This window comes from Neomonachus schauinslandi, chromosome 16 (genome assembly GCF_002201575.2).
Source record: "Neomonachus schauinslandi chromosome 16, ASM220157v2, whole genome shotgun sequence".
Taxonomy (NCBI): Eukaryota; Metazoa; Chordata; class Mammalia; order Carnivora; family Phocidae; genus Neomonachus; species Neomonachus schauinslandi.
Window position 1 is genome coordinate 55,451,750 of NC_058418.1, and position 26,979 is coordinate 55,478,728.

Here is a 26,979-nt window from a genome sequence, read left to right on the forward strand (position 1 = left end):
GTGACTTCGGGGGTGGAGGGGGGCACAATTCAGGCTAATTTTTACCAGACAGGTGGCTGTTTAGAGGGGAAATGTTTGGCCTTCAGAATCATCTCTCCTTGACAATGTTTGTCATCCCAGGACATGATCTGTTAGTGTTTGCTGCATAACAAAGCATCCCGAGCTGGAGGGGCTTCAAACGGTGACAGTGTATAATTCTCATGCTCTGTAGGGGGCGATCAGATGGTCCTTCTGTGATCTTGCTGGGCTCACTCCTGCGGCTGCAGGTGGCTGACAGCTTGAGTAGGGCTGAAGGTCCAAGGCCACTCATCCAAACACCAGGCAGTTGGTGCTAGCTGTCAGTTCAGGTGCCTTCGTTGGCCTGCATGTGGCCTTTCGTGCTCCAGAAGGCTAGACTGGGCCTCTCTAGAGCACAGCTGTCCCTGGGTCTGAGAGAGCAGAACAGAGGCTGCAGACCCCTTAAGTCCCAGGCTTGGAACGGGTACTCCTCACTTCCACCATAATCTGTTGGCCAAAGTAAATCACACGGCCAGTCCACGTACAAGGGAGATCGAGTCCACCTCCTGATGAGACAAGGGACAGAGTCACACTACAAGGGGCAGGACACGGGGCTGTGGGCTTCCTTGGGAGCTGTCATTATAATGATCTGTAATGATTTACATGGGCATTTCTCTTTTGAAGAGACATTTTCAGTTTTGACTTGGGTTCATGAAATCAAGACCTAATGAGCACCAGCCCCCAGTCATTGAGCTGGTAGCAGTGATCTGAAATACCTGCACGCAGGATCAGGTCCTTCTTCCACGTGTCCCCAGGTCAAAGCACCTGCTAGGCCTTGCATGTCTGCAGGTCTCATGAATTCACTTACCCAGCCAAAGCCGGCCACTGGCCGTGGGAGGTCTGTGCTCCATCAGGGGCCGGTATGGCCTATTTAACAGGAACACTGGTTCCGCCCCATCACTTGGAAATAAAAGTCTCAGTTTACCTTGGTTTAGGTGAGAAGGAAGACAGAGTGCTGGCACATTCTATTTATTAATGGCTCTGGGTTACTGCCAGTGTTGGCTAGTTTCTCGGGAGTCGGAGAGGGCTCTGTTCTACTCAGCAAGCATCGGTGAGTGCCTGCCGTGTGCCCCGCAGTGTGTTCATCCTTCTTATTCTTTTGTCTGTTGCTGCACAAGAGACCATCCCAGCCCCTGGCGGCTTGGAGCACAGCAGTCTTTTATTTTGCTCATGTGTCCACTGGATCCGGAGGACCCATTCCAAGATGGTGCACTCATAACTGCACGTTGGTGCTGGCTGTTGGCTCCTTCTAAGAAGAGGAGACGTGGACAGATCAGAAGCTGGAAGAGGCGGGAATCCTCCCATGCCGGCTCCAGAGGGAACATGGCCCTGCCAACACCTTGATTTCAGACTCTGGGTTCTGGGAGAGAACAAATTCCTGTTGCTTTCAGTCCCCTGTTGGTGGTCATTTGTTACCAGCCCCAGGAAACCAGTGCATCCATGTACCCTGCTTTTCAGTCTTTGACCACAAACTCCTTATTTGCTTGCTTCCTGGGGCGGGGGTGATTAGGGAGGGTGCCCCGGAGGAGGTCATGCTTGGCAGGGGCAGTGTTCATAGAAACAGGAGTGTGGACAACTTGGAGAGCAAACATGGACAGGATGATCCTAAGGATTCTCAGCAGTTAGCTTGTTTCCCGCCACAGCTCTGTGACGTGGCCTGTTGCTACTGCCATTTACAGGGGAGGACTCTGGGGGACAGAGAAGTCAAGGCAGGCGTGACAGAGCTTGGATTCGAGGCCCCACAGGGGATCTGCAAGCTCAGTGCCGTGAGGAGGGGTGTGAGGGCCCCTCCCCAGCAGGAGGGGAGTCGTGCTGTGTTTCCATTCCTGGCCTCAGCGAGGAGGGCTCCAGCTCACAGAAGGACCCAGCACATGCCCTGGGGGACATGGGAGAATGAGCAGCATCCGGAGACTTGGCTTCCTCCCAGGCAGACAGAAAGGTTTAGAATCTTCCGGAAACACCACACCCTGGGCGTGAAACTCAGGGCCAGGCCTCCTCTGGAAAAGCCTGATTGTCACTGAGGGAGAAAGCAATCACCGTGGCAGCGTTTGCCAAAAGAGCTGGATTTCCTGAGCAGTTTCCAGTCATGGTCCTCGGTGTTCTCTGGCTCTTGTGTTTGGAGATCAGGGAGACCAGAGGGTGCAGAAACCCCTGGGAGCACGGGAACGCGGGCGTGTTTTGGACATCGGTCTGGGCTGACCCAGGTTAATGGCTTCAAAGCAGCGTGAGCAAGGAGTTCCATGAAATTACAAAGTGGGGTTCTGCCCTTTCGTAAGGATGTGAAGACTCAGCCTTGAGCCATCTCCATCAGTCTGACCTTCGGGTGCGTCCCCCCCCTCCCCAGCTCACAGTGCCTTCCGTCACGCTCATGTTGCCTGGCAATGCCCCCTGGGTCGCACGTGATTGACCAGGGGTGGACATCAGCTACCGACAGGGCCAAGTAGGTTCTGTGTCCAGGAACCGGAACTGGGAGGTGCCCGGGCACAGCCTGAGCTGGTCCGTGGAACTAGGCGGATGTGAAGTCATGCTGGAGGGATGCTCATGTCCACAGGGAGTGGGCAAGACCTGGCCACAGAGGAAAAAGGAAGGGACCCTAAATCAGTGTAGGAGAAATGCTCACAAAGGACTGCCAGAAGGCCTGACACCCTCCACAGCTAATTCTAGTTCTCTGAGGGTCTGGACTGTCCTTGGGTTCCACATTAAGCTTCCTTGCTTCCAGAAGCCCTCTTCTCTGCCTACACTAACTTGGCATTTCTTTTACAACTTCAATCGATCAAGACCTTGCCCCAGATCTCCCCACCAGCAGGGCCCACACTGCCCCCAAAGAGTTGCCCACCAATAGAAGATGTGGAACTCACCCCGTACCGTTCCTCAGCAGCAAGTCAAGCAAACCCATCCCACTCAGATCCTGGAGGACCCCATGATTGGTACCTGTTAACCCAGAGGTGTTACCGTCTTTCCTGACAGTGACACCTCTTTCCCACTTTCGGTTCCTCTTTCTACACCATGCCCATCACAAAATGGTACCCCCACCCATGTCTCCTTGTCTCAAATTGTTAGTGGTCTTTCATGCAAATAAAGGCTCACCAACAGCTGCTGAATGGGTGTGGCAGGAACAGACAGAGAAGCTGGAACTTGCTGTCCAGCCCAAGATCTTCTGATGAAAATAGCTGGTCAGCTGGTGAAGAAGATGTTGGTGTGAGTCCAAGACCCACCAGTCCTGTGGCAGCCTCATCGAGATAGGAGAGAAAGACCTGGTCTGTGCTCCAAGTGGTGAAACCCTCGGGACCATCTGGTGTGACCCACTGTTTTGCACTTCTCCGTGTGGCCTTCCTGTCAGCTTCCCGCCCCGGTTCTGAGGCAGCAGGTGGGTAGAGGGCTGGAACCTCTCCCTGATGTCGAGACCAGGTCTGTGTGCTCCCACTTCCAGGCTGGGGCTGCATTCTAGCCACAAAGACCTTTTCCTTTGTCTCAAACGCTCCATGACTTGACTCCTGCCTGGCCAGCAGACAGGATCCTTTACTGGGATTTCCAAGGATCCAAGTGGCCATTCCCTTCCCAGGAGGATTCCTGGGTGCATCTTGGCCCTTTCCCATGTTCAGAGCTTCTCAGGAACCCACATTCCCCATGACATCATTTTACTCGAATTCAAATATTACTTTCTGGAAATTGGATTCTAAGATAGCACAGTGATGGAAAATTGTTGATCAAGATTAAAATTATCTGTCTCTTGTTTTAGTTTGTTGACTCTAATAACAATAATATTAACTAATTCTTGCCATGTGCCAGACCCTGTTCTAATTTTTCATTAATTAATGTATGCCTTTAAACCATTTAATGTTTTAAAGGCAGCCCATAGAAAGATGCCATTGTCATTACCCTCAGTTTACAGATGGGGAGCTGAGCACAGGCCAGGTGCTTGGAGGTAGAGGAGTTGGGATTGGGTCCCATCCTGACTGGTGCCAAACGGTGGCACCAACCAGCAGGCTACAGACTCAGCCTGCCCCTTTGGAGCCTGGGAGGCTGTTGTCACTCAGGTCAGGTGACTTGAGAAAAGACACACACAGCTGGTGCATGGTGGAGTCAGGATTGGAACGCCTCCACGGACATGCAAAGATGATGCTCACTCCACTGGACTGCCTAGCTTAGCCCCATAAGAAGGATGGATTATCTTTTATTGAGTATCTGCTCGGTGCCAGGCTGTGTCTGCAAATTCCACGTATCTTGTCTGCAAATTCTTTGATCTTCACCTGTTGAGAAGGGTGATCTGTGTCTTCTCTCCCTGACCCTCGGCAGGCTCTGTGATTCAACTAGGAGTACAGCTCAAGTGATGTTCTCTGATTTCCAATGCCGGGTCATAAAAGGCCATGCACCTTCCACCCGCTTCTCTTGGGAGGCTTGTTGTGGGGGAAGTAAAATTCTGACTATGCCGAGACTGCCTTCCAGGAAAAACCACATGGGGGCAGATCAGTCGAGCCGTCCTGCTGAGCTCCTGCCACGTGGGTGACAGCTTGGATGTCCAGCCCAACTGAGCCCTCAGATGCTGCCACCCCAGCCAACATCTGATGGCAACCACACGAGAGACCCCTAAGCAAGAACCATGCAAACAGGCCTTTCCCAGATGCCTGATCTACAAAAGTATGAGCAAAATACAATGGTGGTTTTAAGACACAACGTTTTGGGTAATTTGTTACAAAGCAAGAGTAACCATAATGTCCCATCTGAGAAATGTTTGCCAGACTGGGATGTTAAAGAGAAACGAAATAGCTCAGAAACGCTCAGTGGATCCACCCTGCAGCAAACCCAGACTCCCTAATCCCCTCGGGTCACCTGGTTTAGAGGCCAAGGTCATGAGCTGTGGTCCTGCACCGCCTGAGTTGGGGTCCCAACCCTAGCACTCAATAGCCAAGTGACCCTCACCTACCTCAGCCTCAGTTTCCCCATCTATAAAACAAGGCCAACTAAAGCCCCTCTGCTCATCAGGTTGTAAGAGGGTCACAGGCAGATGCCAGGGAAGCCCTGGGCACAGGGCCAGGCACGTGGAAGTGCTTGCTGGACGTCAGTGGGCAGGGGTGGGCATGGTCAGATGCCAGGCCTTGGAGGCTCAGTGGGTCAGATAAGAAGCGGGGGTGGGGGGGGTGGGGCAGATAAGGAGAAGACCACAGAGGGAAAGGAGAGGGGTAAGGGTCTGGAAGGTTCCGTGATGTGCAGGGTACTGGGGCAGGGGCTGCCAGGCTGGACAGGAGCCGGGAGGCTGGTGAGGGGATGACACTGTTGAGAGGTGCCCCCCGGTGGCAGCTGTGGCAGCGGTGCCCCTGGAGTGCCTGGCCCGGGAAGGGTGTCCCCAGAGCCATCCTGGATCAACAGGGAGCCCACTGAGTTACCATAAAAAGCAACGGTAAGGAGGTGGGGGTTCAAGTTAGCAGAGCTCTGGACATTTAAGTACGAACTACCCCCACCCCCATGTGAAACCTGATCCTGTGTAGCTTTCCTTCCTCTCCTCTTTTCCTGGGTGGGAACCCAGTTTCTTCCACTCCCCCGAACCCAAAGCTTGTTGGTACACGGGCAGTGGAGCCGAGTGAACGAGAGCATGAGTTCAAATCCCAGTTCCTCCCCTCGGGAGCAGTGTGGCCTCTGGAAACTACTTGCACCGGGTGCCCAGCACCACTCAGGTGGAGGGGGGGAGGGTTGTGGTGGGGGGGAGGTTGACAGGATAATGCATGTGAGGCCCGGTGCCTGATGAGCATCTCTTCTCCGTCCGGGTTTGTCCTTTGTCGAATGAGGGACTTGTTCTGGACCACGGGATACGCCAGTGTTTGGAACAGAGCCCGGCGCACAGTAGGTGCTTAATAAGTTCTGCATGAATGTGGAGCTAGCCCGAAGCTTCAAAAGTAAAAAGAGTAAAGGGAACAGACAGATAACAACCATAAATGTGCCTGTGCCAACTTCTTATTGGCGTTTGAGTGGCACCGAAACCCTGGCAAGCGTTGGGGCTTTCAGAACTGAGCCATGCATTGCCCGCCCACTTGCTGTCCATTTTGGCTCCCCATCTGCTCTGACCCTCTGGATGCCCCCGATGCTTGAGATTCCAGAGGGGCCCCGTCCGCCCTGCCGGAGCTGCAGAGCACAGGGGCTGGTGCAGAGTGACCCGGTCGGAGTGTGCGGATGGAGCAGGTGATTCCCGGTCTTCATGCAGGGACGCGCCACGAGGACGGGCTCCCCCTGCCCTTGTCCGCCCGCAGGGGGTCCACACTCTCCTCTAGTCCTTCACCCCCTCTAGCCTTGGTTTCTTCGCCTGCCAGCAAGGGCCTTGGATTTACGTGTTTCAAAGGCAGCACCTTCTGGCTCTAAATGGATTCGTATTTGCCTGCGCAGGTTAAGGATGCTAAATGCCTGTGGGCAAAATGTAACTAGAGCAAGGCTGCTGCACCCCACCTGTGGGACTAGCGACAGACACTCTTTTCTCCAGGCCTCAGGTGTCTGATCTGCGAAATGGGATCACTTCCCCCATAGTAGATTCCTGTGAACGCGTACTGGGATAATGAAGGGCAAGCGCCTAGCCTGGAGCACGGTTTCTTGGTCTGCACACTGGGAATGCGCGTGTGCGTGTGTGTGTGTGACGAGTGGAGTTTTCTGCCACCGTGTAGAGGATGGGAGTAAATATAGCAAGTGTGTATTCTGTGCCACAGTTTACAGAGCCCACACCCTTCCCGGTTTTATTTGCTACAATCCCGGGAGGTCACTTCCCTATTCCCATTTTCCATTTGAGGCACAGAGAGATGGGACTTGGTAAATTTGCCAACCCCCGGTGGAAAGTGCTTGGCACCTCGCCGGACGCACAGTAAGCGCTCAGAGGAAACGATATTTTCATGGTCACGCTGAGGAAAGCGAGCGCGTCCTCTTCTCAAGCCCCAATCTTAGGACGCTCTGGTCCAGCCCTGCGCGCGCCGCCCCCTGCCCCCTCACCCCCATTCCTGGCGCCCGCGGGACTCCCGGGGGGGCGGGGAGGGGAGAAGGGCGGGGCCGGGGGCGGGACTACGCGTCGCGGCCCTATCAGCGCCGCCGGCCTCCGGGGGCGTGGCGCGGAGATTCTATAAGAGGCTGCGCGCAAGGCCCCTGCATCCACCGCATCCCTCCGCTGCCCCGGTGTGTGGTGCCTGCGACAGACCCCCTGTGCGACCCGCTGTGCCGACCGTGTCCACTGTGTGCGCGCTGCTGCCGCTGCACGACACGGGAGACACCGGCGTGGTGGTGATTGGAGAGCCCTGCGGAGGTAAGTGTGACTTCGCTTCCTCTCCTCTCCAGGCTGCGATCCACTCCACTAATCTATGAGCTGAATTAACCAGAGCAGATACCATGTCTTGGGGCTTACTCTGTGCAGGCACTGTGCTGGGCGCGCTACCTGCGGCTCAGAACCGGGCTCAGCCGCATGGCCTTTTGTAGATGGAGAAACTGAGGCTCAGAGAGACCAAGGCACTTGTCCAAGACCTCACAACCAGGGAGCAAGGGAGTCGGGACTCCAAGCCGGTCTAACTGCAGATTCCTGCTCCTTGAGCCTGAGTGCTCTTGCCTCCCTTTGTAGCTCGCTGGCATCTGTTGCATTCCTGTGTACACAGTGGGCGTCAATAAATGGAAAACTGATGGTGTGAATGTGGCAAGGGTTTGAATGTGTCTATCCACGTGTGGATGGTCCGGGTGATCCTAACGGTGTGTGCATTCTGCTAGGGTTTACAGGGCCACGCCCCTTTATGATTTTATTTGCAACAAACCTGTGAGGTAGCCTTTCTCTTCCCATATTTCAGATGAAGATCCTGAGGGTCAGAGAGGGGAGGTGAGTTGTCCAGTTCGAGCCAGGGCAGCTCTCTCTGCCTCCGAAGCTCCGTGTCCAGGTGTGGGGCATGCCAGAGTTCCTGCAGGCTTGGGAACATGCTGGGTCTCTTCAGCCAGACTGGACATCTGCATACACTCCTTGTGGGGGAAGAATTGTGCTGGAAGCTGAGGACTTGGCTCTGTGGTCCCAGGGAGATCAGCTGCCCTAGATGGACAGGGCCAGGGCAGGCCCCTTGTGTGGTGCAGACTCAGAGCCTCCCTTGGCCAGGACTTGGCTGGTGGACGAGTCAGAAAAGGCTCAGCTGATGCCTGCTCATTGAAACCTAACTTGAGCTGGGCATCTTTTATCCAAAGGCTGAGCTGCTGCTCCAGTTGAGAGAAGCAGCTGGGAGCCTGTGCAAATGCCCAGCTTGCCTGGCAAAGTGGGTTTGTACATTTCCACCCTGAGCATTTGGGTGCCATGTTCCGGCAGAATCTGGTGTCCCTGCCTTCCCCAGTAGGGTCATCTAGGGTCTAAATCTGCCAGGTGAGAGCCCAGGGTCCAGCAGAACAAGATGAGAGGCATGCCCTCTTCTCCAAATAGACTGAGAGGGGGCCTTTGAAGGTTCTTGGTGTTTTGTGCACCTCATTTTCTGCTTCTGCCTCTGATCTGGCTGTTTCCACACGGGAAGGAGGAGCAGAAGGTGTGGGAGCTGTATTGCTGGTGTGACAGGTGTGAGGCCATGCCACTTCCCTGCGTTTTCATCCCTGCCACACACCTGGGCAGTCGGCCTCTTGATCCCCATTTCACAGATGAGTAAACCAAGGCTCAAAGAGGTAAAGATCATGCAGAAGGTCTCCTAGCTGATATGCCATGCTGTCACCTCCAGGTTTGTCTGGTTGCAGACTTGTGCTCTTAACTGCTGGGTCCTGCCTCCTTTAAGACATTTCTTTGCCCAACCACTAACTCCACCTCTGGACCTGACCTGCACACAAAATTTTGTGTTGTCTAAGAGAGGTTCCAGTAAAATCTCTCAGCAGAGTTAAGCCCAAGCCCCCAGGTTCCCAATAATATGCACCCAGGGAGGAGAAAGAGAGCGATTTGGATTCTTTACAGAGTCTCTGAAGATGTAGGAGTGGGAGTCGTTACATTTATAGTAATACCGGCAGCTGATGTGTACCTGACACTCAGCATGAGCCAGATGTGGCTGGGCTTTACATGGGTCATCTCATGGCTTTCCGTAGGAGGCGGACACTGGGCTGTCTTCCTTTTTACAAGGAGGAAATTGAGTCTCGGAGTGATGAAGGCATGTATGCGACATGACAGAGGCAGGGCAGGGGAGAGCGGCCCTCCAGGCTGGGCCCCACCCCAGCCTCTGGAAGAAGGCTGTTTGTCACAGCAGAGCTGGCTGAGAGGGCTTCTCGTGCCATGTGGGATCCGGATCCCTGTCCGACTTAGGGGTGGGCCTGGACAGGGGATACCCTGACACGGGGGCCGGGGCTCTACTCTGCTGACAGGTATCAGTGTCAGCGTGTGGACAGCCCTGCTCTGGGACCCAGATCAGCCTCTGGACTACAGAGGAGAGCTGGCTTGGCAGGGGAGGGTCTGGAGCCTTGGCAGAAGAACACGAGGCCTCTGGGAGTCCCACACTTCATCCCTCCCTCCAAGACCCCTCGTTGGATATCTGGCCTTTTGTAGGTTGCATTTGAAAACTGGCTTTTAGAGGCGGGACCCTCAAATGCTGACCTCTTTGGCCTTGTGGGAGCTGGAACATTTCTTTGCTCTGTCACCAGCGTAATTTACTACGTATGGGAGGTGCCTCTCTGTCTGCTTGCTCCAGACCTAGGAGGCTTTTTTTTTTTTTTTTTTTTTGTAAACTCACTGGTTTTTGATCAGTCCCAGATGTGCAAGCCCAGCATCACTCAAAGGGGCTGATGGCTTGTCAAGAAAGGAAAATACAACACGGGCATCATTTCATTTCATCTTCAGTTAATGAAGCTGAGTAGCTGCTCAGCTCTTCTGAGAGGACGGGGACCCTGAGCCTCTCCGAAAGTCCTAACTGAGGTATACCGTGTTCTGGAACAGGAAGGCGAGGGCAGATCTGGATGGTGGTTGGTAGGACCCGCCATAACCTTTTTTCTTCTTTCTTTCCTTGAAAAAATTATTTTCATGTGGTAAAATACGCATAAGTACAAAATTTACCATTTTAACCATTTTAAAGCGTAGAGCACAGTGGCATTGTGCATGTTTACAATGCTGTGCACCCAGCACCCCTGTCTGGTTCTGGAATGTCCTCGTCACCCCCAAAGGACACCCCGTAGCCATTGTTACCCAGTCTCTCCTCCCCAGCCCCCCGGCGACCACCAGTCTGCTTGCCATCTCTGTGGATTTGCTTATTCTGGAAATCTCATATAAATGGAATGATGTGATATGTGGCCTTTTGTGACTGGCGTCTTGCACTCAATGTGATGCTTTCAGAGTCCCTCCATGTTGTAGCGTGTATTAGCGTTTTGCTCCTTTTCATGGCCGAGTAATATTCCACTGTGTGGATGGACCACATTTCATTTATCCGTCCTTCCATCCATGGACGTTTGGGTTGTTTCCACCATTTGGCTGTTGTGAACAACGTTGCTGTGGACACGTGTAGACACATCTTTGTTGGACCAACTCTTTGTGTTGTTTTGGGTCCGCACCTAGAAGTGGGATTGCCAAGTCACACGGTCACTTTGTAGTTAACTTATGGAGGAAACCGTGTTCTCCCTTCTTGGCTTCCTTCTTGAAGAAGCATAGACTCAGGTCATCTCACTGCAGAACAGATCAGGGCCCTCCGCCGTGGACGCAGGGAAATCTGGGTGTTCTGGGGGAGGTGTTGGCATTCTCCCCAGGGTCATGGCAGCAACTGGTGGAGAATCCCGTCTGAGGCATTCTGCCCCAGGCTGTGTACTTGTGGGTGTTCCTGGACAGACTCCGCCCCCCCCCCCTTGTCATGGCCATGAGGACAGACAGTTTCTCGTGGTTCAGCCCCAGGGAGATTTATCTTCTCTGATTGTCTGAAGTGCTGTGTCAGCTTAGACAAAAACCACAGGTTCCGGGGAAAAAGAAATTCATAATGCGGATCATGCAACTTCTGGACCATCATTTAAAAAAAATTATAAATTATGAAATCCCACATTTTCAACCCAAATTTCTGAACCGTGTCCCATTGTGAGTGCGGGAGGGCAGTATCCCAGAAGGAAGAAGAATAGAGCTTCCATTTCATTCGTAGTCAAATGGTCCTGGAATCGAGCCTGCTCTAAAGTTCTTCCAGACTGGAAAAAACCCACTCTGATCTCTCTAGGGTTGGGAGCTGGATGGCACCTGCTGGGACCAACTTGATAAGAGCCTGAGAAATCCTTCTAGAGCAGAGGCTAGGAAAGGTGATAGAGAGTGCCCCAAGCAGAGGGACCATGTGTATGCAAAGGCCTGGAGATGGGGAGGGGCCTGCACCCGTGGAAAATGGCAAGGAGTTCCGTATGGCTAGAGTCTGAGCATCAGGCCCTCAGGCCCAGAGTGGCAAGGGTCTGCCCTGAGGGTAGGGTGAGTTTGGATTTCCTTTTTTTTCTTTTTTTAGAGAGTGAGCATGTGTGCAATTGGGGAGCGGGGGGCTGGGGGGCAAGGGCAGAGGGGGAGGGAGAGAGAGAATCCCAAGCAGGCTCCAAGCCCAGCGCAGAGCCCAACGCAGGGCTCGATCTCATGACCCTGAGATCATGACCTGAGCTGAAATCAAGAGTCAGGCACTTAACCGACTGAGCCACCCTGGTGCCCCCTGGGTCTGGATTTCCTGTCACGGGCTGTGGGGCTTGCACTTGAGAACAGATGACCGTGAAATGAGCAGTGTTCCCCCTCACTGGTCCCGACCGAGCCTGTGCACAGACGAGCCTCAGAGGCGCCCCCTCCAGGAGCTGACCTTTTAAGTCAAGGCGAATGCGGGCGTGCTGCCTGAACCCAACAGCTGCCCCACACCATGCTCCCCCCTTGTGGCAAAGACAGAGCGCCCTCGGCATAAAAGTCTGTGGCTGGCGTCCGTGGCCGGCTGGGAGGCCCTCGCTTTGTTCTGTTTTCAACACGTGAAGTTTTACTCCTGCCTTCTGTTCGAGGCAGAAGTGATCATGTTCTTTGCAAATGGTGGGGATGGAAAGTTACTTTTCCAAGGAGAAATGTCCGCATTGAGGGTGCGGGCCACCTTACATAAAAGTACACAGTATGGACTGGCGCAGGTAGCCGGGCGGGGCGGGGGGGGGAGGTAGGTGTGCCGAGGGTGGGAGTTTGGGAAGTGCTGCGTTCAGGTGGGGCATGAGACTTGAGACTGTTCCAGTCTGGGGCCACAACTGTCAAAGTGGGGCCCCCTCCAAGGGGGGCGCAGCAGTACCTGGGAACTTGTTAGGAATGCCGACTCCCAGGCCCCATCCCAGGCTTCCTGAATCAGAAGCTACGAGGGTGGGGCCAGCAATCTGTTTTAATGAGGCTTCCGGCACTTTCTGGCTCAGGCCTGAAGGTGAGCCCTGCCACCCTATACAGCTGATGAAGACTTGCCTTGGGGCCCCGGCACCAACATGGGGTGGGGATGGCTGGCTGGTGGGGGTGGATGTGAAGTTGTGTGGGAGGTTCTGGATACAGGGCCTGGTGCGACCAGAGAGGTCACACGGCCAGACGGGAGTAAGAGCCTTGGGGGCTGGGATGGCCACCTCCGTGCAGGATCAAGAGGCCCCTTCACAAGCTGTTGGCAGATTCATGGCTTTTCTTCCAGAAGAACACTCAGCTTGTTGGCACTCATTGCTCTGGGGCCTGAGCAAGTGTCCGGAGGAGTCTAGCATCTTCCTTCGGAGCACATTCCCTGCCCCTGTGTGCCCAGGAGCTTTCAAAATACATCTGTTTGTAAGCCCCAAACGCCCCCTCTGGAACAATGAGCAGTTCCTCAACAGCGCTGAAAATGCGTCTGAGTGTATGTATAGCGTCGGCCGCCACCCCCGCTCTGCCCCACACCAGCTCCGACACAGCCCATCTGTTCTCTCCCGGGGAAGCGCCTGGCCGCTGAAAACCCTGTTTATTCCCGGGAACCTTCAAGGCTCGGGCCTCACTGGCGGGGAAGGCATTTGCAGCTTTGGCACTGCCGGACAAAGTGCCCTCTCAGACTTGGGATGAACCGGGCCCTGTCTGGGAGAGTCGCTGTCTGGTCCAAGGGGGAGGCCCCCGCCGGGCGCGGGGCTTTATCTGGGCTGCAGTCTGAAGGGCTGTCGGAGGCCAGGCCCTGGACCTGCCTCAGCCCTGAGACTCCTTGGGGACAGCTCCGAGGATCTCCTCCTCCTTGCTGCGTCTCACACTTCTCTTGGTCCGTTCTTAGAAGCCGGAGCGATTTCAAACTTGAAAAAAGTTGTATTCAAGTTTCACGTTACCAGAGAGGAGTGCGCGCTCATTGGTGCGCTGGCGGGTGACTTTTCCCCAAGTGCACAAGCTGCAGGGAGCCTGAGCTGCCCCCCCCCCCCCCCCCCCCCGGCCCCTCCCCCCCCCCCACCCCGGGGGGAACCATTTCCTGACTTCTAATAGCATAGGTTGGTTTTGCCTGGTTTTGAACTTGACATAAACAGAACGGAGCCTGTTTAATCATTGGAGTCTGGCTTCTTCTGTTCGGTCTTGAGCTCTGCCCTGTGTCGTTGCATGCTGATGGGCTTTCAAAGCCTAAGTCAGACCCTGTCACCTCGGCTGTACCTCCCCCCCCCCACCAGCTGATGCTCCTCTTTGCATTTGGAGTAAAAGCAGGACTCCTCACCATGGTCTTCCAGGCCCCTGGCCACCTGGCGCTGCCCTCCTGTGTGACCCCATTTCCTCCCAGCTCCACAGCTTTGTGCCTGTCCTCAGTCATGCCAAGACGGGGACCATCCCGGAGCCTTTGACCTTGTGGTTCCTGCTGTCTGGGGTTCCCCTTCCTTGAGATTTGAGCGAGACCTTGCTGTTCACCCCAGCCAGAGCGGTCCCTGTCCTTCCTCTGCCTGGAGTTACCATCCCATTCCCCAGGCGGTTCTCTCACGCCTTCTGTCTTTGTCTGTTAGCTGTGATGTCCCCTCCCTCTCTCGAGGCAGACTGTCTTGCTTGCTTGCACATGCGAAGGACTCTGTGGCCACCCGGGGGCTTGCCCTGGGATTTCTGTCTGCACAGCCGTGTGGAGGTTCCATAGCCTGGTGCTGTAGGATTCTTGAGCCGTGTGTCTTGGAGCTTAGTTCAGAGCCAGGGGCCGTGACTCACCCTTACAGATACCACTGAATACCATGAATCAGGCACTGCAGGCAGGAGGCTGGTGCAGGTGGTGTCAGCCCCGAAGCCCGGAGCAGAGAGGATCTGAGATGCCTGAACTCACCCAGGAGAAAGGAAAGACCGTCCGTAGACAGCTCCAGAACCACTAATTCTCTCCTCATCTTCTTACCCTCCCTCCTCTATCCCTGTGAGCAATTCAGGGCCTCATTGTCCCCCTTGAGGAACTGGAAAATCAGAGGCCGAGGGACCTTTTGGGCAGCACGAGGCTCTACATGGTGAGGCCACAGTTCGAACCTGGGTCTGACCTGACATCCATGCTTTTCCTCACGGCCCTGGAGCAGTCCTTGGGAGCCCGTGGTTTCCTGATGTTTATCTGAAGCTTTGCTAAACATCCACACATGGGCAAGAAGGCAGGCGAGGGGCCCCTGGAGTCAGATATCGGGTATTTTGAGAATATATTGATTTATTATCCAGTCACTTTAAATGGCTTTTCTTATTTACGATCTTGGTTTATATTAAACACATCTGGTTTTTAATTCTTTTTTTTTTTTTTTTTGCAAAATGAGCTCTCTTCTCCTTTTGCCTAAGATTTTGTATATTCTCCACATAGTATTTAAGAAATTGATGGATGCCTTGGTGGCTCAGATGGTTGAACGTCCGACTCTTGATTTCGGCCCGGGGCATGATCGCGCGGGGTTGAGATTGAGCCCCGCTTTGGGCTTCATGCTCAGGGTGGAGTCTGCTTGAGATTTTCTCTCTCTCCCTCTCCCTCTGCCCCTCTCCCTGCTCTTCCTCTCTCCCTCAAATAAATAAATAAGGAAAATCTTAAAAAAAAAATCGGGGGGCACCCGGGTGGCTCAGTCGGTTAAGCATCTGCCTTCAGCTCAGGTCATGATCCCAGGGTCCTGAGATTGAGTCCTGCATCGGGCTCCCTGCTCAGCTGGGAGCCTGCTTCTCTCTCTGCCCCTCCCCCCAGCTTGTGCTCATGCTCTCTCGCTCTCACTCTCGCTCTCTCTCTCTCTCTCTCTGTCTGAAATAAATAAATAAAATCTTTAAAAAAAAAATCGAATGGGTTTCGCATAGGCTCTTGTTGGCCATCTGTCTTTAGTTGTGGACAACCAGGGCTGGGGGTGGGGAGGCTGCAGGGAAGGGAAAAAAGCCTGCCTCCTACTGTATCCAGCCCTCATTCCATGGGGAAGAGTTTAAGGAAAACCGACTGGATCCCATCGAGGAAGGGAGATTCCACGCCCCCCCCCCCATCCCGGGTGTCTGGTGCTTACCCAGATGCTCGTCCCTGGAGGTTCTGGCCAGTCCCGGGATCTGCCCCAGACATGCTGGGGTGTCCCTCCTCCCTCCTCCCAGCCACGGCTTCATTCCTGGAATTTTGGGTGGTTTGTGGGTATGACTGTGATCTGCCCTTGGCCCCACTCACATTTTGCGTTCCCCTCTGTGCTTCCGAGGAAGAGCAGAGCGTGGGGCACCCCTGGCCTTTTGGGCTAGCTGCTGTCACATGGGGCGGACGTGTTCCTGAATGAGCCCGGCTGACATGGGCGGGAGGTTAGAGCTGCCCTGACGTTTCGGAGAGCTCACCTTCGGGCCAGCGGCAAGAGTGTGACGATATGCATCGGCACTCGCAGACATTCTGTGTGACTGTGAGCAAGTGGCTTCTCTGTCTGGAGCCTCGGTTCCCTCACCTGTAGGACAGGGCCCATAGAGGCCATGACCCCATCAGCCTGTGGACTACGGGAGTGGAGGACCCACTGCAGGGTCGCGTCCAGAACGGCTGGCTATGGTGTTTGCGACAAATGTTTGTGGAGCAGTTAATACTCACTGGGGTGTGAACTGGAACACGACTCAGGGCCAGCCAGCGGTGGGCTGGAACCGGCTCCTTGCGTTTTGTTAAATTTTCAGAGACCACCCTTAAACATCAAATGACATGCACTTACAGTTAACATGAGTCCTCTTTACAACGAACGTAATGAAAACTCAGAACTTACCCTGTCCCAGCCTTCTCCTACACTTCACTGCCGTCTCTGCCCGTGAGGTGATCGGTGCCTGTCCCATCCCTGTGGTGGAAAGACCACACAGTGATGTGCCATCTCGCGTCTTTCCAGAAATTCCACCGTCAGTGATCTCACACGGGTTGCTTGAAATTGGCCACCGTGGGAATGTTTGTCCCGAGGGACCTGACAAACACTACATATCAGGGTGATTTTATTTTTTTTATTTTTTGGAGTTTCGGTGTTTGGACATTTACCGGCTTATACTGGTTCCAGCCCTCAGCAGGTGCACAGTATGGTGGGAAAGGCAGAAAGTATGAGCAGACACGATGCGGCCATGGTGAGATCTAGGGCACCTAGGGCTTCTTGACTCAGCTAAGACTGAGCCCCGGAAGGAGCACGTTGGCCCTCATGGCACGTGAACTGGGTCATTGTTATCAGTGCAAATGACCATGAACATACGTACGGGCAGTTCCTGCCCAGAGAGTCAACATTAATGCCCCAGACCTGGTTCCTTTTTATTGTTTTGATTTAAAAAAATTTTAAGTCCAACGTGGGGCCCCGCACTCGCGACCCCGAGTCGGCCGGGCTTCACGACGGTTCCTGACGTCTCGGAACCTGCTTCCCCAGAAAGCTGGGGAGAAAGTGGCCATGGCTCAAGGCACGTCTTGAGTAAAGTGTGTTTCGAATTTAGGAGACAGTTTTTAAACCCCGCACGCGTTACACATTTAATATGATGTTTAAAAATTAGATTTTTGTATCAAGGCAGAGGTGGGGCTGTGAAATACTGTAATGAAGAGAGAATGGTGTTTACTCCCCGTCATTAATCCTGGGCTTCTAGAAACTTCTTCACACACTGCCTCTGTGGTGCATGTAGTGTTGTCATTCTCATGAATATAACTAACGCTTATGAAGCACCCATGTTCATGATCTCGTTCACTGCTCATCACACAGCTCATCCCCTGACCCTAACCAGGCCAGGCGGATGAAGCCCTGCTCCTCAGATAAAAGGACGCTGCTTTCTGGAAGCTTCCTGGCGCTGAAGCATGTCCACAGACCTGTCTGGCTTACTGACCGCTGAATCGCTGAGGTCAGACGAGCCCCGTGATTCCCGTCTACCATATAGACGCGGCGGCCGGGGCCCAGAGCAGGGACACGCCGTGCCCACGCCACGCAGCCAGCGAGGGGCCGCGCCAGGAGCTGACTCAGCTCGGTGTTCCCGGAGGGCCTGCACCCTGCACCGTCCTTAGACGGCTCTCCTGACTTCCTCAGGAGGATGCAACCCACACATTCATTTCATAAATATTTATTGAACACCGACGTGTCAGATGTCAGCGATTCAGCAGCGAACAAGCCCAACAGGTGTGGTTGGGGCATGATTCAGCTGTGACCCTGGAGCTGAATCGTAGCCAAAAGAGCAGGAATCCATGGGGCTGGCCCGGGGCGAGGAGGGGGCAGGTTGGGGCCGTGGGATGAGCTGTGAGAACAGCATGTGCAGGAGGGAAGAGCTTTGGCACAGCTCAGAGCTGCCGGTCGACAAACGCAGTGCTGAGATTCATCTTCCTGGCAGACGCTCCCAAACACGGGCAGAGCCCTGGTGGCGTGACGCACGGAGCCCCACACGCACTCCCTTTCTGTCACTTGCTCCCGAGAGGCGGGGTTGGGGGTGGCCTTGCCCAGGAGGTAACCCTGAGGAGGCGCCATTGCTAGATTGGGAACACGGGGCTCTGCTGATCCCCTCTGGGCCCACACAGCCCCGGCGGGGCGGCGGGGCGGCTGCAGAGTGGATACCCCGGCCATGGGCTGAAAGTCCCCCACGCTTTCAGAAAGCTGGATTTCACGTCTTGGTTCCACCTCCAACGGGCTGCACGGCCTCACCAACACCAGGCAGTGTCTCCTGGACTCAGTTTTCTTTCCCGTAAAATGGGGTCAGAAACCGCCACCTCCCTGGTGGGCTCCAGGTACGTTTAGGGGCCCTGGGCAGTGTTGTAGGAAGTTGATTCCCTGTGGCTTTCGTTAGCCAGGCTGGGGTCTTGCCACGGGCCCTGGGGCCTGAAAGCGTCATTGGTCCTCCTCCCCACCTCCCTGGGGGCCTGACATCTGGCCCATTCTCAGGAGTCCTGTCTGTACGGTCACGGGCTTGGGTTTGCAACTGTGGCAAAGGAGTACCAGAGCTTCCGGAGAGCGTTTCGGCTGCGCTGTTCAGCGGTCCGCGACGCGTGTCTGCAGCCACCGGAGACAGGCTGGGGTGACAGAGTGGAGGAGGCCTTCTCTAGAAATGAGGTTTGCCCTTGGCGAGCCTCGGAGAACCGGGGGTCCAAAGAGTGCTCTTCAGAGAGCATCCGTCGATGCCCGGGGTCGGAGGTCAGCTCGCCATGTGGGAGTCACAGGTGCAGCGATGCAGGGAGGTTGGGTGCGTGCAGGCCCGGTGATGGAGGCGTGTTTTGGTGAAAGGTCACCATGATGTAAGGTTTTAGTCCCCTGGGGGTGACACACAGGTGTCTTCTAACCGCCAGGAACCACCATCTGACCTGCAGGCCAGCGTGGATGGGGCTGCCGTGGGGCCCCCTCCCCTGCAGGCTGGTGCCGGGCACTCCAGGAAGCCCACTCTCGGGGAGACAGGGCAGTGTAAGGAAAGGGTCCTGGGGCGGGATGGGCTGCATCCCAGTGCTCAGTTTCTGCTCACCCACTGTACAACTTTGGGCTCTTCCGGACACTGCAGAGGCCTCAGTCTCCTCTTCTGTAAAATGGAAGCAGTAGAACCCAAGCCTCTGGATCATCAGGTGGGTGAGATGAGAAATCCAGGGACTGGTGTGCAGTAGGTCTCCTTCAGTGTCAGCCTCCCTGGTCGGTCCGTCGGGGACTGTACTTGTCCCTGGGAAGCCCCGAGCAGCCTCGGACAGTGCACGCGTCTCATATAACAAAGGGTTTAAATTGTCTGATGGTGGGTCAGAAAGGGGCTGGAGTGTCTAGGCCCTAAGTTCTGGTTAAGCTGTTGGGGCGGCAGAGGCTTGAGGGGCCGCGCAGGCCCAGGGTGCTGGTGATGCCCCTGGGAAGTGGGCCTTGGCCTCCTGATTTACCTTGCACCCCCCCCCCCCAACCTCTTCCCACAGCGGCCAGTGGGGTATTGGGACCGCAGTCCTGTTCATCCAGTATTTTCTCATACTTCTGGAGGCCTGAGCCCCCGCTGTGGGCAGGGCTGCTGTCCCCTGAGGCCTCTCTCATGGGCTGTAGACACCGCCTTCTCCCTGTGGATCCTCCCTCTGTGGGTGTCTGCATCCCAATCCCCTCTCTTATGATGACAGCTGTCAGATTGGATCAGGGTTCACCTAGTGACCTCATTTTAACTTAATGACTTCTTTAAAGGCCCTGTCTCCAAATACAGTCACATTCTGAGGTTCTGGGAGTCAGGACCCCAGCCTGTGAATCTGGGGGACCACAGCTCAGTCCAGAGCAGCACCGTGCAGGGTCCCAGGAGGAGAGCCTCTGGCCACCTCGTCCTCACGGTTCTGCTAAAGCCTTTGGTGTCGTCCTGCAGCCCAGACTTAGCAGGAGCGGCATGATCTGGGCCTCACTCCTACCCAGCGAGGACCCCCAGGTCCCCTGAGCTCTCGCCAGGCCAGGCCACTCTCAGAACCAACAGTGCGATGGGCATGCTTCCCCTGCGACGCTGTGAGCGGCACGACCCAGGGCATATCTGCGTTTCCCGGGTAGTGACTGGCTGAGCTGAGGCCAAGGAGGCCCTTGGAGAAATGTCTCGTCTCCTGTCCTTTGTGTTCTCTGTGGGGAGTGTGTGACTAAACCCCGGAAACAGTGCTCCCAACTCAAAAGCTGCCCTTGAGGCTTTACAAATTCTCTGTGGGGCCATGCAGACAAGGACCAGCCTCCAAGTGCTGGGCTCAGGCGGCCCCATCAAGTGCACAGTGAAGGCGGCTTGTCTCGTCTTTTGGAATAAGGTCTCACCAGTTCAGGAGAACACGCCGGAAGGATGCACATGGAACCAGCAATTGCTTCCTTGTCTTTTCATGCTTTGGCATTTTGTTTTGTTTTATTAATTGAAATTTTTAAAAACCAGAGACGTCCAAAGGATAGCATGGGCTCCCCACCCAGGTCCGGCCCCTGCGCCCACCCTCCTTGGGCTACCGCTTTGCCGTTCCTCCCAACTCAGCCTGTCCCCCTAAAGTGAACAGAGGTGGACAGTTTGCCCTATCTGCTTGAGATTTTAAAAATACAAATAATATGTTAAAGATCGAGACGAGGTCCCTCATATTCTCCTTCCCAGTTCCCCATCCCTCACCCTGGAGTCAACCAGCACCACAAACTTGGTCTGGTTCAGGTGTGGTTTTACTATATAAACACCCCTATGTACACATATGTACACACAGACACATGTATATGTGTGTATTATATATGTGTACGATATGCACATGTAATATACACATATATGTATGTGTGTCTGTATCCATGTGTACCTGTAAGTTACACAAACTGTGGTCTGTATGTTTTAAAGTTGGCGTAAATAGGACCATTAGTGTTATATTCTCCAACTTACTTTTCTAACCCAACACTGGATTTGGGACTTACGTATGCTGACATTCACATGGCTCTAGGTTGTTCCTTTTCCCTGCTGTGTAATACTCCACCCGACTGCCCCACCGTCTATTTACCTGTCCCCCCATGAGAGTCGTTTGAATGGTGCCCACTGGTGATTTAAACCCCACCCAGGCTTTAGTCCAGTGGAACAGTTGAGTCCTAGGAGCAGTTCTGCTTCATGCCTTCGGGGGTACCTGGCCCTGAAGCTGCTGAGGCAGAGAGTGCCGCAGACCCCATGCCGTCATGACGCCCCGTGGGTGCTCCGTGACGTGGGTCTCTGCTCTTGCTGCGTCAACGAGGGCAGTCCAGCGTCAGTGTCTTGGCATCTCCGTCGGCCTGGCCTTCTGCAGCTGGGAAATGTTCATATATGGCAGTGTGACTAATCTTGGAGAGGAGTCGGGACCTCAGGGGTCTGCATTACTGGTTTGATTCCCAGTGGGGCAGGCGAGTGCACACACGTCCTTCTGTGCCGTCCCATCCCCGGGACTCTGCCCCAGAGGGAACTCCCCCGGAGGGAGACTGCGTCTCATCCAGTCCAGAGAATGCCGGGCCTCCCTGCTGGATGGTGGTTATTTTTGTCTGAAGCTCGGTCAGGACCCTGGAGAGTTGCCAGGGTCAGAGAGGGAACTGCCCGGTTCCCATGGCTCCTTGGCTCCACGCTCAGCCTCACACTCTGCCTCCCTGCCCCTCCGCGCTGTGCCCCTGCCGATGCCTCTGCTGGATGTTGTCTTGCAAACCTAGCCAACTCAACTGATGAGAGCGGGTTGCGGCTCGTGTGGGGGAAGACCGAAGGAGCCTTGATGGAAGGACACGGCCCCTTGGGGTCCCAGGCGGGTCAGCACCCTGGCGGGGTTCCGCAGCTCCTTCTTCCAGCTCCTCGCCCGCGGTCAGCGCTGCCCCGCAGGTGGGGACTGTGGTTTTCCTCGTCTCTCGCCCCAGCCCGAGTGGGAGCTCCCCGGGGTAAGGCGCAGTGTCTATAGCACAAACTAGATGCCCAGGAAAGCTCCCGTGACTGACAGACTCTCCCTTGGAGGTGAAGCAGAGGTGAGATGTGTGAATAAACACACTCTTTCAAGCCTTGCCTTGTCCTCTCGGACACTCTGTGACCGTCTAGGGAGAGAGGAACCAGGGTAGCTCCACCTCTCCTGTCTGTGGGACCTCGGTTACTGAGCTTCTGGGAGCCTCGGTTTTCACGTCTGCAAAGTGGGGAGAGGGATAGCTGTTCACTGCTCAAGCTCACGCTAGAGCTGGTTTAAGACTGATCGACTTCTCCCCCCACTGCCCTCTGCTTTCCTTCAGAGCTTCTGCGCCCCAGCGCTGCCTCAAGAGCCCAGCCTGCTTGGTCCCCCTGGTCCTCGCTCCCTGCGTGGCGCCATGAGCTGTGTCCTGAATAGAGTCGTCCCCTTGGGGCTGGTGCTGCTGGTCTGCGGAGCCCAAGGCTTTTTCCTGCCCAACGTCACCCACTTGGAGAAGCTGCTCAGCAAATACCAGCAGGACAAGCCCCACTCCCGGGTCCGGAGGGCCATCCCCAGGTCGGACAAGGAGGAGATCCTCATGCTTCACAACAAACTGAGGGGCCAGGTGTACCCCCCGGCCTCCAACATGGAGTACATGGTAAGCGCTTCATCCAGCCCCACCCGCCGCCCTCCTCCGTCTGAGCAGCAACGGGGCCGAGTCCGTGAGAGATGGGGTGTCTGTCAGCGAGGGGCTGGCAGAGAGGGTACAGTGGAGGGTCTCCCGTGAGCCTGGGGAAATCCCATACGTAAGGAGCAGAGGGGCAGCCGGCCCTCCAAGCCCATGCCTCCGGCCCCACATCCACGCGCGCCCCTCTGTTTCTGCCAGGACCGCTTCCCATCCTCCCAGCCCTGTGACACACTTGCTGCTTTTCTCCCGTTTTATAGACTAGGAAACTGAGGCCCGAGGTCAGAGACGGTGGTGGCAGAACGGACCGCAGGACCCAGGCTCGCAGCCACCATCCCACGCCCAGTTTAAACCCTGGCACCCCCACTGCCCCTGCCCGCTTCCTCTCTGCCCAGCCTGTCCCCCCAGCACCTCGATCAGCCCTGGGGCTTCTCACCTCCCACGCTGTCCCCTGCTGGCTCGCCCTGAGCCCTGCTTCCTGCGCCCTTCCTGACCTTCAGCAAGCCTGTCTCCTGCTCAGGAGCCTCAGGGCCCTCTGTGCCCAGGATGGAGCCCAAATGCTCCTGCCCGGCGCTGGAGGCCTTCGATCACGAGCTCATCTGTCCTGAGAGGCCACTCGGTGTTCCCCGAAGATGCCACCAGGCCCTCCCTCCCCCAGGAGTCCTGTCCCCACCTCGTCCCTTATCCCATCGTAAGCAAGCCTCACTCAGGACCCAGCTCTCTCCCTCCTCTGGACTCTACTGTCCCGTTTCATGGTGCCTTGGGCTCTGATGTAGGTGGTGCTCATGATCAGGGAGCACCCCGCGTGCCTGGGAGCCCCTCAGTGTCGCCGTCTCTGCCCTCACGAGGTGGCCCGTCACCGGCTATAGGGCAGATGAAAGGCTTGCCCTTCTGGGCAAACACCCTCGGAAGCAAGGCTGTCCTTTGGGAACTCGTTATGAAACCATTTCTTCTTTTCCTCAAGAACATGGCCCAGGCATTTACTCTGAAGGGGTTGTGCTAATCTTAGGAAGAGCGGGCACCCTTTCAAAATACTAATGCATCAGCAGCTGGTGCAGGCCTTTTTAGGGTTGAAGACGTAGAGAATTAGAGTAGAATTCTTGGTGGCTTTCGGTGTGGACTCTTCCCCCATCCTTCCTGACACCTGGCCCGGTCCCCGGGGGGGGAGAGGACACTCTCCACCTCTCTGTATAGGTCGGCCTTCCTCCTGGGCCGCCTCCCACCCCAAGGCCCTATATGGTATGGTGCCCAGCAGGGAGCAGGGAGCTTTACTGAGCCCCAAACCCCGGGGATCCTGGCTGCTTCCTGCCTCCTATTGGGAACAGGCTCAGTTTACGCTGGTCTTCACATCTCCACTCTGTGCTTGTCCAGGGCTGTATGGAAGATTCGGTGCAGTGAGCAGGGCTCACATAGGCAGCAGGGAACGTCAGTGCAGCCTCTCACGAGCCTGCCATGCTTTCCTGTCTATTTTGTGTTATTTCAGGGGTGGAGCTGGGATCTGGGTCCTTAGGTCTAAATGGCTTGCCTGTCAGGGAAGCTGGGCCTTCGTTGGTGGTGTTGGCGACGACTCTGAGCAGGGGCCCCGAGGCAGGGGAGGTAGCACGAGGCCCAGCCCCTCCACCCCAGGCCTGCCTATCTGTTCCGGTCTCCACCCAAACAAGGGGCACTCATTTGAGAAAGTATCTTGAAAATCCAGCTTCCTGCTCAGCCGTGCCTGCTGGGGCTCCGGCCGTGGTCCTTTTGAAATAGCCGTAGCCCTGAAAGGCGGACATTAAAACTCCGAAGAGTCGAGATACCCTATTCTGAAGTTTTATAGGTGGACGGGCTCTGGAGCCAGCCTGCCACTTGGTAGCTGGGTGACTTCAGGCAGATTAGTTAGTCTCTTTGTGTTAATGTCTCCTTACCTGCACAATCGGGGACAATAAAAGTACCTTTCTCATAGGATTGTTCGGAGGAGTCGATGAGATAATGCATAAGTGCTAAATAAATGTTAACTATACTGTTGCTGTTACTATTTTAGTGACTTATTATTTTAGTGGAGTGGGACCAGCCCTTGGTGACAGCATGCAGAGCAAGATGAGACCCCTGGGAAGCCAGATAAAGCTGGGTTGTTAAAGTTCTAACTTCCTGCTGTGTAACCTTTGGCAAGTTACCTAACCTCTCTTAGCCTCAAGGGGTTTTTTTTGTTTTTTGGGTATTTTTGTCTGCAACAGTGGGAAAATATAACTTAACCTCAAGGGCTTATTCTGAGAATTAAATAAGAAAGTGGTGCTAATAATGTTCTCTGGCAAGTGGCAGGTGTTCAGGTACAGGGCCTGACCCTGCCCCTGGCACGTAGTAGGTGCTTGAGAAAGTTAATTTCCTTAATATCCAGGTACTGTTTACTGAGAGCTGCTCGGCACCTCGCCTGGGGGCTTGATGCCTGCTCATTCAACCTTCCCCCACATCCTGTTCCGGCGACATCATTAGCCCAGGTGGGGAAACAGGCTCAGAGAGGTGAAGCCGCTTGTCCACAGTCACACAGCCAGCAAGGGGCAGAGCCTGGCCCCACACTCTCACCAGTGCCCCCCACTGCCTGGCTCTTTCCCTCTTTCTTGCTCCAGTCCTCCCTTTGGGGGGTAGAGAATGTTCACCTGTGCCTCTCTGAGGTCCTACTATGTGCCAGGCACAGCTGGAGCCAAGAGAAGGGTGGGAGGTGAAGGGTGGGAGGTGAAGGGTGGGAGGTGCAGGGCGGGCCCAAAAGGAGGCCTCGAAAGCAGGGAGGGGAGAGCTAGGTCCTTGTTTGGCTGCGTCCTCTACCTCTAGCCAGAATTTCGGAAGCCTTAACCCCCAGAGATCTGCCAGGGCCCTCCCTACAGCCATCCCCGCTGAGCTGTAGAAAATATTATGGACGCGGACCAAAGGCACACCAGGTTCACGTTAATCAGAATAAATAGTGAACTTCTGAGAAGCTAGTGAGCCTCGGGGTGGGGTCAGCGCCTGCACGCACTCTGCCCTGCCTCCCTGGACTCTGGGAAGGGCCTTAGCTGGCCATGGCCAGAGGGATCTTGGTGTTCCCTCCTGTCCCCACTGCCCTCCCCTCGCAGTGGATGGTGTCTCTTCCTTCATGGAGCATCAGCGGGTGCTTGCTTGGAGATGGAGCCACCAAGTTGGTTCGGGTAGTTTATCGGGGAGGGGGTGATGCACAAGTCCAGAAGACAGGAAGGAGGAAGTCCAACATCACGGTATACTACGGGGTCTCCCGGTGGGAGCGGGGGCTTGGATCTGCTAAGTAAAGAGAGCAGCAGGAGGATCACTCACCCGAAGGCAGCTTGTCCCCTCCCCACTTCAGGCTGTCCCGGGCTTGGGAGAAGGATCCCAGGCAGAAGGGACACAGTGCTTGGTGGGCACGTCAAGAGAAGAGTCTGATGTCCGAGTGTACCCAGAACATCCACTGCAGCCGAAACGGGGGCTGCGTCCAGGGGTGTGCCCCAGGTCCGCAGAGGCGTCTGCCCTAGGCCAGGACTCGCCCTGGATGTTCCGCAATCTCCGGCATTGAGGCCGGAAAGAGGCAGCTGGGCAGGAGGTTGGGAAGGTGCTCGGCTTCATGATGTTCCGTCCTGGGGGCCCGCAGTTAGCGCCGTCAGTGTCCCATTCCCGGCCAGGTCCTGGGGCTCTGCCTGACCGTCTTCCCATGAGCACCTACTGTGTGCCGGGGGCTGGGGCGCCCCCGAGAGGGAACAGCGCCTGCCCGCCTGGCGACTGGGAGGAGGACGGACAGCAGCTGACCGGAGGGCAGTGAGCCCCCTGCTTTGTTCACCGTGTTCCTTCCCGGGGAGTTATGTGCGTTCCTGGGCTGGCGGGGAGGCAGGACGGGAGGTGCAGCCTGTTTCAGATCCTCTGGCCCAGACCCTGCCCTTGCCCCCCACCCCCTCCCCCTGGGTCCGGGTGGCCTGTGCTGCAGGAGAGTAGGATGGGCTGGGACAGAGGCATTTCTTGCTCCTTTTTCTTTTTAGAACAGTAAAATACACAAAACATAAAATTCACCCTTTCAACCACTTTTAAGCATACAGTTCTGTGGTGTTCAGCATGTTCACAGGGCTGCGCCGAGGGCACCCCCAGGCAAGGGGCTTGCCTCAGCATCCCGGCCAAGTGGGAGCCCAGAGCAGGAACTGCGAGGACCGCCGTGGGCTGGGCTGCTCTGAGTTCTTTGCTGCCCTGCCCCTCCCCGCTTGCCGGGTCAGGAGCCTGTCCAACATCTGCGTGGACCCCAGTGTCCGAGAACGGAGACCTGGTCTGGGCTCCGTGTGGGGTCCACGCGGGGCCCGTGGCTGTAGGTTTCGTTCTTACACCATCCCTGACCCTGGCGGCCCGTGTCTCCTCTCCCTGCAGACCTGGGACGAGGAGCTGGAGCGGTCGGCGGCGGCGTGGGCTCACGAGTGCCTCTGGGAGCACGGGCCCACCAGTCTGCTGGTGTCCCTTGGGCAGAACCTGGCCGTCCACTGGGGCAGGTAAGAGCTGCCGCGGTCCCCCCTCGCTTGTGAACTGGCCGCCCCTGCAGAGCACCTACTGTGTGCTGGGCTTGGTGCTCGCTGTCCGTTGTCACGTTTA

General features: G+C 55.7%; 1 protein-coding gene across 2 annotated transcripts in view; it reads left to right on the plus strand.

Moving 5' to 3' along the window:
• The first annotated feature begins 7,191 nt into the window (after positions 1–7,191).
• CRISPLD2 (cysteine rich secretory protein LCCL domain containing 2) overlaps positions 7,192–26,979 on the plus strand; it is a 62,992-nt gene continuing 43,204 nt past the window's right edge. Inside the window, exons 1-3 of one of the 2 annotated variants that reach the window (XM_021705690.2) lie at positions 7,192–7,330; positions 22,048–22,362; positions 26,761–26,879. In XM_021705690.2, the coding sequence (XP_021561365.1) occupies positions 22,123–22,362; positions 26,761–26,879 (359 nt within the window). In that variant the 5' untranslated portion in view covers positions 7,192–7,330; positions 22,048–22,122. Of the gene's footprint in view, positions 7,331–17,859; positions 18,117–22,047; positions 22,363–26,760; positions 26,880–26,979 lie in introns of those variants that run through there. The other variant, XM_021705691.2, reaches the window with a different exon arrangement.